The sequence below is a fragment of the Taudactylus pleione genome, unplaced genomic scaffold (assembly GCF_031769625.1).
Source record: "Taudactylus pleione unplaced genomic scaffold, aTauple2 ptg000696l, whole genome shotgun sequence".
NCBI lineage: Eukaryota > Metazoa > Chordata > Amphibia > Anura > Myobatrachidae > Taudactylus > Taudactylus pleione.
This window is the reverse complement of record NW_028285098.1, coordinates 1,115,771-1,131,669: the sequence shown is the minus strand read 5'-3', so window position 1 is coordinate 1,131,669 and position 15,899 is coordinate 1,115,771. Positions and strand designations below refer to the sequence as shown.

Below are 15,899 nucleotides of genomic sequence, written 5' to 3'. Positions count from 1 at the left end.
TACATTACTATACACATACATACATTACTATGTACATACATACATTACTATGTACATACATTACTATACACATACATTACTATGTACATACTGTACATACATTACTATACACATACATACATTACTATATACATACATTACTATACACAAACATACATTACTATGTACATACATTACTATACACATACATTACTATGTACATACATTACTATACACATACATTACTATACACATACATTACTATACACATACATTACTATACACATACATTACTATACACATACATACATTACTATACACATACATTACTATACACATACATTACTATACACATACATACATACATTACTATACACATACATACATACATTACTATACACATACATTACTATACACATACATACATACATTACTATACACATACATTACTATACACATACATACATACATTACTATGTACATACTGTACATAAATTACTATACACATACATACATTACTATGTACATACTGTACATTACTATACACATACATACATTACTATGTACATACATTACTATACACATACATTACTATACACATACATACATTACTATACACATAGTTACATTAATATACAGTTAGATTAATATATGCATAGATACATTACTATACACAATAATATGTACATTTCTATACACATACATTACCTTACTATACACATACATTACTATGTACGTACATTACTATACACATACATTACTATGTACATACTGTACATACATTACTATATACATACATTACTATACACATACATTACTATACACATACATACATTACTATACACATACATTACTATGTACATACTGTACATACATTACTATACACATACATACATTACTATGTACATACATTACTATACACATACATACATTACTATACACATACATACATTACTATGTACATACATTACTATGTACATACATTACTATGTACATACATTACTATGTACATACATTACTATGTACATACATTACTATACACATACATTACTATACACATACATACATTACTATGTACATACATACATTACTATATACATACATTACTATACACATACATTACTATACACATACATTACTATGTACATACATTACTATACACATACATTACTATACACATACATTACTATGTACATACATTACTATACACATACATACATTACTATACACATACATACATTACTATACTCATACATTACTATGTACATACATTACTATACACATACATTACTATACACATACATACATTACTATACACATACATTACTATACACATACATACATTACTATACACATACATTACTATACACATACATACATTACTATGTACATACTGTAAATACATTACTATACACATACATTACTATGTACATACTGTACATACATTACTATACACATACATACATTACTATACACATACATACATTACTATGTACATACTGTACATACATTACTATACACATACATACATTACTATGTACATACTGTACATACATTACTATATACATACATTACTATGTACATACTGTACATACATTACTATACACATACATTACTATGTACATACATTACTATACACATACATACATTACTATACACATACATTACTATGTACATACTGTACATACATTACTATACACATACATACATTACTATACACATACATACATTACTATGTACATACTGTACATACATTACTATACACATACATTACTATGTACATACTGTACATACATTACTATACACATACATACATTACTATGTACATACATTACTATACATGTACATGCATTACTATATACATACATTACTATACATGTACATGCATTACTATACACATACATACATTACTATGTACATACTGTACATACATTACTATACACATACATTACTATGTACATACTGTACATACATTACTATAAACATACATACATTACTATGTACATACTGTACATACATTACTATATACATAGATTACTATACCCATACATACATTACTATGTACATACATTACTATACACATAGTTAGATTAATATACAGTTAGATTAATATATGCATAGATACATTACTATACACAATACGTACATTTCTATACACATACATACATTTCTATACACATACATACATTACTATACACATACATTACTATGTACATACTGTACATACATTACTATACACATACATACATTACTATACACATACATTACTATGTACATACTGTACATACATTACTATACACATACATAGATTACTATAGAGATACATTACTATGTACATACTGTACATACATTACTATACACATACATACATTACTATGTACATACTGTACATACATTACTATACACATAGTTATATTAATATACGCATAGATACATTACTATACATATATACATACATTACTATACACATACATTAATATATACATACTGTACATTGATATATATATACATACATACATTACTATACACATACATTAATATAAACATACTGTACATACATTATTGTACACATACATACATTGATATACATACATAGATACATTACTATACACAGACACAGTGTAGATATAAGGAAGGTTTTACACAGAATGTACAGTGTACTCACCTGATTCTCTGTTCAATGCTGAAACACAAAATACACAATATAATATAATAGTATGAGATGAAATATACAAATCATCATTCACACTCCGTGTTCTTGTCTCTGTGATGCATTTTGTCATAATTCTCAGCTCAGCCCAAAATATACATTTGTAAGATTCATTCCAGCATCAGAGCGGCAGAAACGTTCCGCAAACCATCTCAGGATTCATGTAATTTATTGTGTAAGCGTATTACTACATGTGTCCAAGTCTCCGTAATACCTGTATATCATTATAATAACTCATCACTGAGAGAACACATATCATACATTGATGTCACTACTTACATAGTAATAACATGTTACCCAGCAGTGACATGGTGCTGCTCCTTACTGACTGTATGACAGGTACAGAACACGTATCATACATAGATGTCACTACTTACATAGTAATAACATGATACCCAGCAGTGACATGGTGCTGCTCCTTACTGACTGTATGACAGGTACAGAACACATATCATACATTGATGTCACTACTTACATAGTAATAACATGTTACCCAGCAGTGACATGGTGCTGCTCCTTACTGACTGTATGACAGGTACAGAACACGTATCATACATAGATGTCACTACTTACATAGTAATAACATGATACCCAGCAGTGACATGGTGCTGCTCCTTACTGACTGTATGACAGGTACAGAACACGTATCATACATAGTAATAACATGATACCCAGCAGTGACATGGTGCTGCTCCTTACTGACTGTATGACAGGTACAGAACACGTATCATACATAGATGTCACTACTTAGTAATAACATGATACCCAGCAGTGACATGGTTCTGCTCCTTACTGACTGTATGACAGGTACAGAACATGTATCATACATAGATGTCACTACTTACATAGTAATAACATGATACCCAGCAGTGACATGGTGCTGCTCCTTACTGACTGTATGACAGGTACAGAACACGTATCATACATAGATGTCACTACTTACATAGTAATAACATGATACCCAGCAGTGACATGGTGCTGCTCCTTACTGACTGTATGACAGGTACAGAACACGTATCATACATAGTAATAACATGATACCCAGCAGTGACACAGTGCTGCTCCTTACTGACTGTATGACAGGTACAGAACACGTATCATACATAGATGTCACTACTTACATAGTAATAACATGATACCCAGCAGTGACATGGTGCTGCTCCTTACTGACTGTATGACAGGTACAGAACACGTATCATACATAGTAATAACATGATACCCAGCAGTGACATGGTGCTGCTCCTTACTGACTGTATGACAGGTACAGAACACGTATCATACATAGATGTCACTACTTACATAGTAATAACATGATACCCAGCAATGACATGGTGCTGCTCCTTACTGACTGTATGACAGGTACAGAACACGTATCATACATAGATGTCACTACTTACATAGTAATAACATGATACCCAGCAGTGACATGGTGCTGCTCCTTACTGACTGTATGACAGGTACAGAACACGTATCATACATAGATGTCACTACTTACATAGTAATAACATGATACCCAGCAGTGACATGGTGCTGCTCCTTACTGACTGTATGACAGGTACAGAACACGTATCATACATAGTAATAACATGATACCCAGCAGTGACATGGTGCTGCTCCTTACTGACTGTATGACAGGTACAGAACACGTATCATACATAGATGTCACTACTTACATAGTAATAACATGATACCCAGCAGTGACATGGTGCTGCTCCTTACTGACTGTATGACAGGTACAGAACACGTATCATACATAGATGTCACTACTTACATAGTAATAACATGATACCCAGCAGTGACATGGTGCTGCTCCTTACTGACTGTATGACAGGTACAGAACACGTATCATACATAGATGTCACTACTTACATAGTAATAACATGATACCCAGCAGTGACATGGTGCTGCTCCTTACTGACTGTATGACAGGTACAGAACACGTATCATACATAGATGTCACTACTTACATAGTAATAACATGATACCCAGCAGTGACATGGTGCTGCTCCTTACTGACTGTATGACAGGTACAGAACACGTATCATACATAGATGTCACTACTTACATAGTAATAACATGATACCCAGCAGTGGCATGGTGCTGCTCCTTCTCCTTACTGACGGGCTCTGGTAACGCTGTGGCTATTGTCACTTCCTCTGTTAGGACAAGTCTCAGTTTATATTTAGTTATTTAGTGAGTGTTAAACACATGAAGCTGGGAACCTTCTCTAGTTCTGACCACAGCACATAACATACAGTATATAGGGACACAGTGAGGGACCTGACTTATAGACGTACGCTAATACCTCCGCAGCTGCAGCGGGAAATGATGCAAATGTCGCAGCTGCCTGGATTCTTAGTGACGCACCCACCAGCGGCTTTGTAAATCCCAGCACTTCCGTACTAAGACGCAGTCTCTGGCAGATCATTCAGTTATCACAGTTCTGCGTAACCCTATTACTATACAGTATGGCTGTGGGTCCTGATATGCCGATGCCATTTTCACTGCGTATTGGATCGCAGGCTGTGAAATGCCCTGAAAATGGTCGCGACATGCTTTTATTTGCTATTCTATCCCCCAAACGCTCCCTGATAATCACACTGCGAGTATAGAGTCGCTGCGAGTGACTACGGTAATGTACCTTAATACGTACGCAGTTTACAGATAATCACTCAACTGTGTAAATATTGTCATTGCGTCCATCTCTCAATCAGGCCCTTGGGTTTATAATGCAGCTGATTCCCATAGCTGGCCTCGTACATGATGTACATACTGTGTGACTACTAAAGCTGGACTCCTATTATCCACCAAAGGTTCTCTGTATATGCCCCATACATGATCTATTAATGACTATTGTGTACTGCCGCCCATAGGATGTAACACAGATATCCGGCCTGTAGCCCTCATATGTGCTTTCTCCCAATGAGCCCCTCAGGTTACCTAGCAGTAGCCTCACACTATGTAACAATATATCTGCCCATACTTACTGTACAATGTAACAATGTCCCTCCCAATATGCCCCACACATTACCTCACTGTATTCTCACACTATGTAACAATATATCTGTCCATACTTACTGTACAATATTGCAATGACTCTCTCAATAATCCCCACACCTTACCTCGCTGTATTCTCACACTATGTAACAATATGTCTGTCCATCCTTACTGTACAATGTAACAATGACTCTCCCAATAATCCCCACACTTTACCTCGCTGTATTCTCACACTATGTAACAATATATCTGTCCATACTTACTGTACAATGTAACAATGACTCTCCCAATAATCCCCACACATTACCTCGCTGTATTCTCACACTATGTAACAATTTATCTGTCCATACTTACTGTACAATGTAACAATGACTCTCCCAATAATCCCCACACCTTACCTCGCTGTATTCTCACACTATGTAACAATATATCTGTCCATACTTACTGTACAATGTAACAATGACTCTCCCAATAATCCCCACACATTACCTCGCTGTATTCTCACACGATGTAACAATTTATCTGTCCATACTTACTGTACAATGTAACAATGACTCTCCCAATAATCCCCACACCTTACCTCGCTGTATTCTCACACTATGTAACAATATATCTGTCCATACTTACTGTACAATGTAACAATGACTCTCCCAATAATCCCCACACATTACCTCGCTGTATTCTCACACTATGTAACAATATATCTGTCCATACTTACTGTACAATGTAACAATGACTCTCCCAATAATCCCCACACATTACCTCGCTGTATTCTCACACGATGTAACAATTTATCTGTCCATACTTACTGTACAATGTAACAATGACTCTCCCAATAATCCCCACACCTTACCTCGCTGTATTCTCACACTATGTAACAATATATCTGTCCATACTTACTGTACAATGTAACAATGACTCTCCCAATAATCCCCACACATTACCTCGCTGTATTCTCACACTATGTAACAATATATCTGTCCATACTTACTGTACAATGTAACAATGACTCTCCCAATAATCCCCACACCTTACCTCACTGTATTCTCACACTATGTAACAATATATCTGTCCATACTTACTGTACAATGTAACAATGACTCTCCCAATAACCCCCACACCTTACCTCACTGTATTCTCACACTATGTAACAATATATCTGTCCATACTTACTGTACAATGTAACAATGACTGTCCCAATAATCCCCACACCTTACCTCGCTGTATTCTCACACTATGTAACAATATATCTGTCCATACTTACTGTACAATGTCACAATGACTCTTCCAATAATCCCCACACCTTACCTCACTGTATTCTCACACTGTGTAACAATATATCTGTCCATACTTACTGTACAATGTAACAATGACTGTCCCAATAATCCCCACACCTTACCTCGCTGTATTCTCACACTATGTAACAATATCTGTCCATACTTACTGTACAATGTCACAATGACTCTTCCAATAATCCCCACACATTACCTCACTGTATTCTCACACTATGTAACAATATATCTGTCCATACTTACTGTACAATGTAACAATGACTCTCCCAATAATCCCCACACATTACCTCGCTGTATTCTCACACTATGTAACAATATATCTGTCCATACTTACTATACAATGTAACAATGACTGTACCAATAACCCCCACACCTTACCTAACTGTATTCTCACACTATGTAACAATATATCTGTCCATACTTACTGTACAATGTCACAATGACTCTCCCAATAATCCCCACACCTTACCTCACTGTATTCTCACACTATGTAACAATATATCTGTCCATACTTACTACACAATGTGACAATGACTCTCCCAATAATCCCCACACCTTACCTCACTGTATTCTCACACTATGTAACAATATATCTGTCCATACTTACTGTACAATGTAACAATGACTCTCCCAATAATCCCCACACTTTACCTCGCTGTATTCTCACACTATGTAACAATATATCTGTCCATACTTAATGTACAATGTAACAATGACTCTCCCTATAAGCCCCACACCTTACCTCGCTGTATTCTCACACTATGTAACAATATCTCTGTCTAGAATTACTGTACAATGTAACAATGACTCTCCCAATAATCCCCACACATTACCTCACTGTATTCTCACACTATGTAACAATATATCTGTTCATACTTACTGTACAATGTAACAATGACTCTCCCAATAGTCCCCACACCTTACCTCACTGTATTCTCACACTATGTAACAATATATCTGTCCATACTTACTGTACAATGTCACAATGACTCTCCCTATAATCCCCACATCTTACCTCACTGTATTCTCACACTATGTAACAATATATCTGTCCATACTTACTGTACAATGTCACAATGACTCTCCCAATAATCCCCACACATTGCCTCGCTGTTTTCTCACACTATGTAACAATATACCTGCCCATACTTACTGTACAATATTGCAATGACTCTCCCAATAATCCCCACACCTTACCTCACTGTATTCTCACACTATGTAACAATATATCTGTCCATACTTAGTGAACAATGTAACAATGACTCTCCCAATAATCCCCACACCTTACCTCGCTGTATTCTCACACTATGTAACAATATATCTGTCCATACTTACTGTACAATGTAACAATGACTCTCCCAATAGTCCCCACACCTTACCTCACTGTATTCTCACACTATGTAACAATATATCTGTCCATACTTACTGTACAATGTCACAATGACTCTCCCTATAATCCCCACATCTTACCTCACTGTATTCTCACACTATGTAACAATATATCTGTCCATACTTACTGTACAATGTAACAATTCTTACCTCGCTGTATTCTCACATTATGTAACAATATATCTGTCTATAATTACTGTACAATGTAACAATGACTCTCCCAATAATCCCCACACCTTACCTCACTGTATTCTCACACTATGTAACAATATATCTGTCCATACTTACTATACAATGTCACAATGACTCTCCCAATAATCCCCACACTTTACCTCACTGTATTCTCACACTATGTAACAATATATCTGTCCATACTTACTGTACAATGTCACAATAACTCTCCCTATAATCCCCACACCTTACCTCACTGTATTCTCACACTATGTAACAATATATCTGTCCATACTTACTGTACAATGTAACAATGACTCTCCCAATAATCCCCACACCTTACCTCACTGTATTCTCACACTATGTAACAATATATCTGTCCATACTTACTGTACAATGTAACAATGACTCCCAATAATCCCCACACATTACCTCACTGTATTCTCACACTATGTAACTATATCTGTCCATATTTACTGTACAATGTAACAATGACTCTCCCAATAATCCCCACACTTTACCTCGCTGTACTCACACTATAGCGTTCCCGCTAGGCTGTTTTAGTTGGGCGTGGCGCCCTGCCCTCCTTCTTGAGGGCAAAAAGCGCCCTGCCCTCACAGCCTGCGGGTGCCGTCTTCACCCGCGGGACGCAGTGTCCCGCGGGTGGAGAAATGTGCTGAGACCCGGTCACTGCCGCAGAATAGACGCCGGGCGCATGTTCTCCCTCTCTGCAGCGCTTGCGGGCTGCCCGGCGTATCCGTAAGTGCCGGGCACGCCCACAAGTATGATGAAAAGGGGACGCGTCTTATAGACACTCCCCCTTTTCATGACCACGCCCCCTTTTCGGACGCGCGCGCACACTAGGTTGCCCTCTCTAGCTCCGGAGCCCTGCCTGCCACCGGAGCTATTGTGAACACTACACTATGTAACAATATATCTGTCCATACTTAATGTACAATGTAACAATGACTCTCCCAATATGCCCCATACCTTACCTAGCAGTAGCCTTATACTCCCAATAATCCCCACACTTTACCTCGTTGTATTTTCACACTATGGGCCTGATTCAGAGCCGCTCGCTCTGAATCGGGGCGGCCGCTTTGTTTAAATAATCCTGGCCACACGCTAAGCTCTGGGTGACCACCCACAGCTTTAGCGAGCTGCCAGGTGATGGTAAAGACCATCATGGTTTGCGACGAGACCCTTTTTGTTAGGGTCTAGTCTGCCGCAAGCCCCAGTGAGCTTCTGTCTCTATTAGAGCCGGAAGCTCTTTACTGACATCACTCGTGATGTCAGTAGGGCCGCCCACAAACGGCAGGAACTCCTCCGTTTGTCCGACCACCCCGCCTACAAAACGGGGCGAGTTGTCGATCAACATGGACAGCTGCCCCGTTTGTAGCGAGCCCCGAAGCGAGTGAATTTCTCACTCGCTTCGGGGCTTGCGCATTGCGCACGCACTGTCCCACCATCGTCCTGCTTGCGAGCGAGTCTGAATCAGGCCCTATATATATATCAGTGCATCCAGAAAGTATTCACAGCGTTTCACTTTTTCCACATTTTATGTTACAGCCTTATTCCAAAATGGAATAAAATCATTTTTCTCCTCAAAATTCTACACACAATACCCCATAATGACAACGTGTAAAAAGTTGTTTGAGATTTTTGCAAATTTAATTAAAATCAAAACCTAAGAAATCACATGTACATAATTATTCACAGCCTTTGCTCAATACTTTGTTGATGCACCTTTGGCAGCAATTACAGCCTCAAGTCGTTTTGAATATGATGCCACAAGCTTGGCACACCTATCTTTGGGCATTTTCGCCCATTCCTCTTTGCACCACCTCTCAAGCTCCATCAGGTTGGATGGGAAGCGTCGGTGCACAGCCATTTTCAGATCTCTCCAGAGATGTTCAATCTGATTCAAGTCTGGGCTCTGGCTGGGCCACTCATTCACAGAGTTGTCCTGAAGCCACTCCTTTGATATCTTTGCTGTGAGCTTAGGGTCGTTGTCCTGCTGAACGATGAACCGTCACCCCAGTCTGAGGTCATGAGCGCTCTGGAGCAGGTTTTCATCCATGATGTCTCTCTACAGTTCTGCATTCATCTTTCCCTGTATCCTGACTAGTCTCCCAGTTCCTGCCGATGATCAACCTCTCCACAGCATGGTGCCACCACCATGCTTCACTGTAGGGGATGGTATTGGGCTGGTGATGAGCGGTGCCTGGTTTCCTCCAAACATGATGCCTGGTATTAACACCAAAGAGTTCAATCTTTGTCTTATCAGACCAGAGAATTTTGTTTCTCATGGTCTGAGAGTCCTTCAGGTGCATTTTGGCAAACTCCAGGCAGGCTGCCATGTGCTTTTTACTAAGGAGTTGCTACCGTCTGGCCACTCTACCATACAGGCCTGATTGGTGGATTGCTGCAGAGATGGTTGTCCTTCTGGAAGGTTCTCCTCTCTCCACAGAGGAATGCTGTAGCTCTGACAGAGTGACCTTCGGGTTCTTGGTCACCTCCCTGACTAGGGCCCTTCTCTCCCGATCGCTCAGTTTAGACGACCGGTCAACTTTAGGAAGAGTCCTGGTGGTTTCGAACTTCTTGCATTTACGGATGATGGAGGCAACTGTGCTCATTGGGACCTTCAAAGCAGCAGATATTTTTCTGTACCCTTCCCCAGATTTGTGCCTCGAGACAATCCTGTCTCGGCGGTCTACAGACAATTCCTTGGACTTCATGCTTGGTTGGTACCTTATATAGAAAGGTGTATGCCTTTCAAAATCATGTACATTCAACTGAATTTACCTCAGGTGGACTCCAATAAAGCTGTAGGAACGTCTCATGGATGATCAGTGGAAACAGGATGCACCTAAGCTCAATTTTGAGCTTCATGGCAAAGGCTGTGAATACTTATGTACATGTGATTTCTTAGTTTTTGTTTTTTTTTTATTATTGATTTTAAAATAATCTCAAAACAAACTTTTTACACGTTGTCATTATGTGGTATTGTGTGTAGGATTTTGAGGACAAAAATGATTTTATTCCATTTTGGAATAAGGCTGTAACATAATAAAATGTGGAAAAAGTGAAGCACTGTGAATACTTTCCGGATGCACTGTAACAATACATCTGTCCATTCTTACTGTACAATGTAACGATGACTCTGCCAATAAGCCTTACACCATACCTAGCATTAGTCTCACACTATGTAAGTATATTTGTCCATACTTACTGTACAATATAACAATGTCTATCCCATTAATCCCCACACCTTACCTCATTGTATTTTCACACTATGTAACAATATATCTGTCCATACTTACTATACAATATAACAATGACTCTCCCATTAATCCCCACACCTTACCTCGCTGTATTCTCACACTATGTAACAATATATCTATCCATATTTACTGTATAATGTAACAATGACTCTCCCAATAATCCCACACCTTACCTCACCATAGTCTCGCACTATGTAACAATATCTCTGTCCTTACTGTAAAATGTAACAGTTGCTCTCCCAATAATCCCCACACCTTACCTGGATATAGTCTCAATCTATGTAACAATATATTTGTCGATACTTACTGTACATTGTTACAATGACTCTCAGAATAAGTCCCACACCTTACCTAGCTGTACTTTTACACTGTCACAATGTATCTGTCCATACTTACTATACAATGTAACAATGACTCTCCCAATAAGCCTCACCATAGTCTCACACTATGTAACAATATACCTATCAATGCTTACTGTACAATGTAACAATGACTCTCCCAATAAGCCCCACACATTACCTCGCTGTATTCTCACACTATGTAACAATATATCTGTCCATACTTACTGTACAATGTAACAATGACTCTCCCAATAAGCCTCACCATAGTCTCACACTATGTAACAATATATCTGTCCATTCTTACTGTACAATGTAACAATGACTCTCCCAATCATCCCCACACCTTACCTCGCTGTATTCTCACACTATGTAACAATATATCTGTCCATACTTACTGTACAATGTAACAATGACTCTCCCAATAATCCCCACACATTACCTCGCTGTATTCTCACACTATGTAACAACATACCTGTCCATACTTACTATACAATGTAACAGTCTCTCCCATACTCTCGTCATACCTTACCTCGCCGTAGTCTCTCACTATGAAACATATTTATCCACAGTTACTGTACAATGTCACAATGACTCTCCCATTAATCCCCACACTTTACCTTGCTGTATTCTCACACTATGTAACAATATACAGGTATCTGTCCATTCTTACTGTACAGTGTAACAATGACTCTCCCAATAAGCCTCACACCTTAGCTCGCTGTATTCTCACATTATGTAACAATATATCTGTTTATACTTACTGTACAATGTATGAATGACTGTCCCAATAATTCTCACACCTTACCTCGCTGTATTCTCACACTATGTAACAATATATCTGTCCATACTTACTGTACAATGTAACTGACTGTCCCAATAATCCCCACACCTTACCTCACTGTATTCTCACACTATAACAATATATCTGTCCATACTTGCTATACAATGTAACAATGACTCTCCCAATCATCCCCACACCTTACCTCGCTGTATTCTCACACTATGTAATAATATATCTGTCCATACTTACTGTACAGTGTAACAATGTCTCTCCCATACTCTCGTCATACCTTACCTCGCCGTAGTCTCACACTGATACATAATATTTTTCCACAGTTACTGTACAATGTCACAATGACTCTCCCATTAATCCCCACACTTTACGTCGCTGTATTCTCACACTATGTAACAATATATTGGGGTGTCCATACTTACTGTACATTGTCACAGTGACTCCCAATAATCCCCACACCTTACCTCGCTGTATCCTCACACTGTTACAATATATCTGTCCATACTTACTGTACAATGTAACAATGACTCTCCCAATAATCCCCACACATTACCTCACTGTATTCTCACACTATGTAACTATATCTGTCCATATTTACTGTACAATGTAACAATGACTCTCCCAATAATCCCCACACCTTACCTCGCTGTATTCTCACACTATGTAACAATATATCTGTCCATACTTACTGTACAATGTAACAATGACTCTCCCAATAATCCCCACACTTTACCTCGCTGTACTCACACTATAGCGTTCCCGCTAGGCTGTTTTAGTTGGGCGTGGCGCCCTGCCCTCCTTCTTGAGGGCAAAAAGCGCCCTGCCCTCACAGCCTGCGGGTGCCGTCTTCACCCGCGGGACGCAGTGTCCCGCGGGTGGAGAAATGTGCTGAGACCCGGTCACTGCCGCAGAATAGACGCCGGGCGCATGTTCTCCCTCTCTGCAGCGCTTGCGGGCTGCCCGGCGTATCCGTAAGTGCCGGGCACGCCCACAAGTATGATGAAAAGGGGACGCGTCTTATAGACACTCCCCCTTTTCATGACCACGCCCCCTTTTCGGACGCGCGCGCACACTAGGTTGCCCTCTCTAGCTCCGGAGCCCTGCCTGCCACCGGAGCTATTGTGAACACTACACTATGTAACAATATATCTGTCCATACTTAATGTACAATGTAACAATGACTCTCCCAATATGCCCCATACCTTACCTAGCAGTAGCCTTATACTCCCAATAATCCCCACACTTTACCTCGTTGTATTTTCACACTATGGGCCTGATTCAGAGCCGCTCGCTCTGAATCGGGGCGGCCGCTTTGTTTAAATAATCCTGGCCACACGCTAAGCTCTGGGTGACCACCCACAGCTTTAGCGAGCTGCCAGGTGATGGTCAAGACCATCAGGCTTGCGACGAGACCCTTTTTGTTAGGGTCTAGTCTGCCGCAAGCCCCAGTGAGCTTCTGTCTCTATTAGAGCCGGAAGCTCTTTACTGACATCACTCGTGATGTCAGTAGGGCCGCCCACAAACGGCAGGAACTCCTCCGTTTGTCCGACCACCCCGCCTACAAAACGGGGCGAGTTGTCGATCAACATGGACAGCTGCCCCGTTTGTAGCGAGCCCCGAAGCGAGTGAATTTCTCACTCGCTTCGGGGCTTGCGCATTGCGCACGCACTGTCCCACCATCGTCCTGCTTGCGAGCGAGTCTGAATCAGGCCCTATATATATATCAGTGCATCCAGAAAGTATTCACAGCGTTTCACTTTTTCCACATTTTATGTTACAGCCTTATTCCAAAATGGAATAAAATCATTTTTCTCCTCAAAATTCTACACACAATACCCCATAATGACAACGTGTAAAAAGTTGTTTGAGATTTTTGCAAATTTAATTAAAATCAAAACCTAAGAAATCACATGTACATAATTATTCACAGCCTTTGCTCAATACTTTGTTGATGCACCTTTGGCAGCAATTACAGCCTCAAGTCGTTTTGAATATGATGCCACAAGCTTGGCACACCTATCTTTGGGCATTTTCGCCCATTCCTCTTTGCACCACCTCTCAAGCTCCATCAGGTTGGATGGGAAGCGTCGGTGCACAGCCATTTTCAGATCTCTCCAGAGATGTTCAATCTGATTCAAGTCTGGGCTCTGGCTGGGCCACTCATTCACAGAGTTGTCCTGAAGCCACTCCTTTGATATCTTTGCTGTGAGCTTAGGGTCGTTGTCCTGCTGAACGATGAACCGTCACCCCAGTCTGAGGTCATGAGCGCTCTGGAGCAGGTTTTCATCCATGATGTCTCTCTACAGTTCTGCATTCATCTTTCCCTGTATCCTGACTAGTCTCCCAGTTCCTGCCGATGATCAACCTCTCCACAGCATGGTGCCACCACCATGCTTCACTGTAGGGGATGGTATTGGGCTGGTGATGAGCGGTGCCTGGTTTCCTCCAAACATGATGCCTGGTATTAACACCAAAGAGTTCAATCTTTGTCTTATCAGACCAGAGAATTTTGTTTCTCATGGTCTGAGAGTCCTTCAGGTGCATTTTGGCAAACTCCAGGCAGGCTGCCATGTGCTTTTTACTAAGGAGTTGCTACCGTCTGGCCACTCTACCATACAGGCCTGATTGGTGGATTGCTGCAGAGATGGTTGTCCTTCTGGAAGGTTCTCCTCTCTCCACAGAGGAATGCTGTAGCTCTGACAGAGTGACCTTCGGGTTCTTGGTCACCTCCCTGACTAGGGCCCTTCTCTCCCGATCGCTCAGTTTAGACGACCGGTCAACTTTAGGAAGAGTCCTGGTGGTTTCGAACTTCTTGCATTTACGGATGATGGAGGCAACTGTGCTCATTGGGACCTTCAAAGCAGCAGATATTTTTCTGTACCCTTCCCCAGATTTGTGCCTCGAGACAATCCTGTCTCGGCGGTCTACAGACAATTCCTTGGA

The 15,899-nt window shown here is 39.9% G+C and overlaps 1 protein-coding gene and 1 long non-coding RNA gene across 2 annotated transcripts in view; one reads left to right on the top strand and one right to left on the bottom strand.

Annotated features, from left to right (window-relative positions):
- LOC148477728 (high affinity immunoglobulin epsilon receptor subunit alpha-like) overlaps window positions 1–4,837 on the bottom strand; it is a 32,374-nt gene extending 27,537 nt beyond the window's left edge. Inside the window, exons 1-2 of the mRNA XM_088456288.1 lie at window positions 4,755–4,837; window positions 2,645–2,662 (exon numbers count right to left, since the gene is read on the bottom strand). Coding sequence (XP_088312414.1) covers window positions 2,645–2,662; window positions 4,755–4,785 — 49 coding nt within the window. The 5' untranslated portion in view covers window positions 4,786–4,837. The remainder of the gene's footprint in view (window positions 1–2,644; window positions 2,663–4,754) is intronic.
- LOC148477726 (uncharacterized) overlaps window positions 1–15,899 on the top strand; it is a 274,964-nt gene that overhangs the window by 74,363 nt on the left and 184,702 nt on the right. The gene's annotated exons all lie outside the window — the stretch shown is intronic.